This window comes from Oryzias latipes, chromosome 20, assembly GCF_053564925.1.
Source record: "Oryzias latipes strain Hd-rR chromosome 20, Olatipes_Hd-rR_3.1".
Taxonomy (NCBI): domain Eukaryota; kingdom Metazoa; phylum Chordata; class Actinopteri; order Beloniformes; family Adrianichthyidae; genus Oryzias; species Oryzias latipes.
In genome coordinates, this window is record NC_136256.1 from 14,390,632 (window position 1) to 14,395,879 (window position 5,248).

The 5,248-nt window shown below is 39.1% G+C and overlaps 1 protein-coding gene across 1 annotated transcript; it reads right to left on the minus strand.

The window, feature by feature from the left end:
* Window positions 1-459: 459 nt before the first annotated feature.
* On the minus strand, window positions 460-4,993 carry LOC101165013 (uncharacterized). The gene is made up of 3 exons (XM_004080918.5): window positions 4,323-4,993; window positions 2,705-2,781; window positions 460-2,584 (listed from the first exon to the last, which is right to left on the minus strand). The coding sequence occupies exons 1-3, from the start codon at window positions 4,435-4,437 to the stop codon at window positions 2,324-2,326; spliced, it is 453 nt and encodes a 150-aa protein (XP_004080966.1). The 5' UTR covers window positions 4,438-4,993; the 3' UTR covers window positions 460-2,323.
* Window positions 4,994-5,248: the final 255 nt, after the last annotated feature.

Here is a 5,248-nt window from a genome sequence, read left to right on the forward strand (position 1 = left end):
TTTATTTCCTAGGGACTGTGCACGTTAAAAGCATCACCACAATGAGCCAGAATCAGCCCAGTGGCTATTTGTCAAATTAAAAATAAACCTGTTGAAAATTATAAAAAAAAAAAAAAAAAAAAAAAGGTACACACATTACAAAACATTAAAATGAATATAAAGATATAATAGCACCGATCATACTAAGGGGGATGTATATTAAAGTTCAACCGATTGTTACAGACAATCGCAACTTCCTGTTCTCAGTCTCGCTGCAGCTCGGCGTTCGACTTCATCTCAGGCGCCTGTTCTTGCCGACAAACCAGACAAGGCACTGCTTCATCTCAAACATGCCTATTGTCACGTCCCTCTGTGTTTAGTAACATTGTGTGAAGATGCATTAAGAGTGTAGCCACCAGAAACCTTAAAACAATAGGCGCAGGACTTTCCGACAAAAAAAATGAGACTGCCATCCTAACAAAATTTACAGATCTTTATTGATACCAAAAGGCTAGTATAATACCTATGCTAAAAAAGATAGACACCTTAAGAACACCAGTTACACCACAAATAATCGATGGATCACAATTAAAAGCCTACACACAGCCCCCACAGCTCCAAAACACAATCCCAGACTCTGCACAAAGTCCTGATGCCTGTTGATCAAATCCAACGGCACATATCGGGGCTGGTCGACAGCCATCCACTGTGGGAAACTGCATACTCCGGTGGCCCCTGGTGAGTCAGAGTGATGGGGTGGCTTTAAAGTCCAAGTGGGCCCTTCCGTGACGCGGCAGGCGGCATCCAAATTGGTGGTCCATACCAACGGCGTCAAGCAACACCTAAGACAGTAGCTCCAAAACAACGGCAAAACAGTGGCACCTGCTACTTTAACTTAGGAAAACAACCGCCAGGAGTCACATGAGCAGCATAACCCAAAGCCTTTGATCCAGCCCACAATTCTGACCAAATTATGCAGCCATCCAGCATCTGATGCTGCAATCACTCATTACCATTGCTAAGGAGCATTTGATGCTACCTTTAGCAATTAAAAACCCTGTGCTGAGGCGCATTTGTGGCTGACCTCAGCTTCCGCTCAGCCAGTCCAACCTGGGAGCAACAGGCTGCCACTGAACTCTCACACTGACAGGGAAATCACTTTTATAAACCCTCTGCAGGTAAGCAGCTGGTGCACACAGGTGGAATCATTTTACTAAGTGGCACTCCACCTGCCACAAATTTATCAGCCATTTACCCTTTTTTTTCCCTTTAACACACAAGATGTGTTTAACAAGCGTGACATATCTTTTATCTTATCTTTTGGCGCTCTTAATGTACTTTTCTTGGGCTTTAAGAATCAAAATGTAATTTTAAAAATCTGTCCCGTTCTATTCATGGTAGAGGGCTTTTTTGATAATGTTGTATGTTGTGACCAATAAAAATGCAGAAACTAATCATTGATATTAAAAAAAAATGTTAAAAACGTTTTGGTCCCACTTCTGCAAGAAGAAAAAGAAAGTAAAATGCATATCCATTTTTAATTGGTATGACCCATTGTTCATCCTGGGTTAATCTTTTTTAATTCAGTTTTTTATTTTTAATGTGACAGAAAAGTTCACATGATTTTAATCTCTCAATGTTTTTCTAGACTGAATAAAATAGAAAAAGTGGACAAGGGAACCTAGTTTCTCTTTTATTTAGAAGATGTTCACTTCATCTTGTAGAAAATGTGAAACATCTTCAAAAAAAAAAGCTTACTGACTGCTTTTTTTAACCCACTATGAAAAAACATAGATGAATGTGAATCCACATAGACGATAAACTTGGACACGAGGTGACCTTTTAGAAATTAGAAAAACTTGTAACAAAATTCCAAAAGTACCGTTTAATACACTTTTCTTGTACTTAAACTAAGTAAAAACTAAAACACTCAGTAAAATATAATGGTTTACCTGGAAACCAAGGGTGCAACCAAAATGCAGAAAAAAACAACCAAAACACCAATTAGTGCTGCAATAATAAAGAATAAATACTTTAAAAAAAGATGCTCAAACATTTTTCGTGACCCTTGTGCTATCCTAGGCACTTTAACATTGGGAGTTGGGTCATCTAGACCCACTAGATAGTGCGCTGAACCTTTTTCTTCAATGATTTGTGATCTTCACTGGTGTCCATGGATTACATGAAATCTTTCCACCTTTATCCACCTTTGTCATGGTATGGAGAACATGTCAAAGTAAGGGTGGGGTCATCTATGATAGAACAAGGGTTAAGAGGTATAAAAAAGTCAAGAGTGTGAAGTGAACCAACCGCTGAACTTCTATAACCAAATGGGTTGGCGTGTTTATTGGTTCTCCGAGTGAATCTGTTTTCGCCTCTGTCTGGCTTTGCTAGTGTTCAGTTTTTTCCTCTCGCATTGCACGTTTGCCTTCCGGCAGAAGCAGATAGCGCTGAAGAAGCGGCAGTGGCACGTCGCACAGGCCTCACAGCAGCCCGACAGGCGTGAGCAGCTTTGGCCCAGCAGGGAGCAGCCAGGCTTTATGCGTTTTCTCTCAACTTTGGTGTGAAGAACGTCGTTTTGAGAGGGAGGAAGCACAACTGTCTTCTGGAAGACAAAAAAGAACCCTTAAAAAGTTGCAAAACGGGATAAGGGCCTCTGAAAATTGCATCTTGAGAGAATTTGTTTCTGTGACTGACAAAAGAACAACACAGATCTCAGCCTTACAGGCCCAAGAAGTTGCTGATATTCATACTGTCCCCTTCTGGCAAACAGAGGTCCCACTCTGTCCTGATTTGCCAATCCTGCAGAAAGAAAATCAGCACAATTTAATTAATCATTTGCCGAAGTCATCATTGCTTTTATTTTCTCTCTAGGAACCGAATTCTCTCAACAGCAGGCAATTCTTACCAGGATTTTAACAAATGCACACCCAAGGTTTTTTCTTTTCTCTTCTTTTATTGTATTAAATGTTTTGGCCAGTTTTTATTTCCAGGCCTTCTTGATGCAATTCAGTTTGACGTTCTTACACAGAAGTCAAAGGGACATAGTGTGTTCTGTAGAAAATAATATAGAGGCAAGCACAACAAAATGACTTCCAGTTTTCCAATTAAACACAGATTAACTTCTTTTTGATAAATTAAATGGTGGGATGAAGCTTTTGGACATGCAAGATTAAGATTTGCACCACCAAACTGGAAATGCACCACATTTCATCACAGCCGATGCAATAGTTTTACACTCGTAGAGTAAATTTAATTTCAGCTTCTAGAGTTCAAAGTACTTCATGCCATCCAAAAAGATGATGGTTTTGAGTTGTGGTGTGTTTATGTGCAGCAGCGGGGCCTCCTGCATCCTTATCGTGCAGCGCCGACGGCTGGCTGGTTCCCTTCTGTTTTTCTTTTGATTACAAACCACAAACACATCAAAACTGACCACTGCAGATGAGAGCGAGGCAGTAAATCCTTCGGCAGTAAATCTGAACGCACTCAAAAGCATCTCGTTTTGAAGACGGACGGCTTCAGCACTCCAGCTGTAAACATTTGCAAAGTTAAAAGTGATAAATTAAGAGAGCGGGGCCGTTTTTGCTGCATGCCTTTCTGTCATCCGTGTGCTGCTTTCTGTCTGAACACACACACAGATTTACTTTGACTCGATAGACTTGGCAGAGATTTGCAACGCTCTCCTTCACTTCTTTTCTTATGCAATTTCTGAATGTTTAAAGAAGTAATTTACTTCAACAGAAGCATATATTCACTAGACATGCAGATTTAACACCTTTCAGCCTTTCCACATCTGTCAACGCATCAGAATTCAAACCCTTTTGTTGGAAATGTTGCAACTCCAATAGTTGATTTCACATTCCTATAGTTTAATCTCAAAATGAAAAACAATCTCTTTAAAGCCACAAATTTGCCAATTAGGAGTGCTGGAGGCCTTTAAAATACTCAGAGCACAGTTTGTTCCTTAGTTTTTGCAGCTGAGTTAGCTTAGCACCAAGCAAGGATCATAATAGCAACCAATTGTGAGCAAAGTTCAGCATCTTCAGGGACAGTTTAAGCTGTCATGCATTTTAAGGGAAATATTTTTTTACTTTTCATTAACGTTTATTTGGACTAGTTGTCGAGGACTAAAGCAGGATTATAACTTTTGCTCTTTGAAAGTTTAAGCTGGGACACATGGCGAAGCAGCAACAAAAATATATTTGCTTTTTAGAACATAAAAAGTCGTGCTTTTCCTCACGTTTTATTGCAAAAAATCCTCCTAACTTAAGTTTTTATTTGTAACAAAATTTATGCTGTTTTCTCTCTTGATCTGCATTAGAATTTGGTGCCCATTTACTCACCTTTGCTCTGGAAAGTTTGTTCCTCGCTAAGCCATATGTGTCTGGGTTTAGCCCGAGGACTAGAAATAACAAAAGTCAAATGCAGAAAACACAAAAACAAAATCGCCACTTTCATCCTGACTGTTTTTGGCGCTTCAAAGGAGCTAAGAGAGGAGGAAAACTCTCTTCCAACCTTTGAATGCCTCTGCCGCTCAGTGCTCTACAAATTATTCCTTTTTGAGAGGCAGGCTTAAACATGCGCAGAACCCCCACCCCCTTCATCTGGTTGTCAGCAATTATTATAAAGAGCAACGTCCTGGATGTTTTTGGTTAAAATTCCACACAAAAGTGCCTTTTTCTTCTTTAAGTGAATGTGTTTTCCTCACAATAATCCTCTTTACTGGGATAATGGCTGCGGCTTTTTGTCAAAAGGTCAATTCCGGGGAAACAATTACATACTGAAATTCAAAACTGTCAAATTAAATAAAGACTGTTCACAAATTTAACTGTACTGAAGCGGCATTTTTGTTCCCAACATTAAAGTTTAGCTTTGATCAAGTCATTTCGTTCAATTACTGCCAGTAATCTAAGAACGAACCCGAAACATCTCTTGTTCTTAACGGTTGGGTTGCACAACAGAAATCCCTTTCATGGTTTGACTTTTACACACGTAGTGTTCACATTTCCCTACCATTGTGTTTACGGTTTTATTTATTTCCAAAATAAATTCTATAATCTATTGTAACAGTTCATATTAATTTGATAAATTTTGTTTTAAATTATTGTAAGTTTTTTACTGTTAATTCTTCCCAGTTAAATTGAAATGAAAACAAAATGACATCATGTGGAAAACGTTGTTGAGATGGGAAGGTGCGTGTTTTTTGAAAGTCTGTTGTCTAAATACCTGTGGAACTACGCCGTCCAAACTTTAGTGTGAAACAGATGCT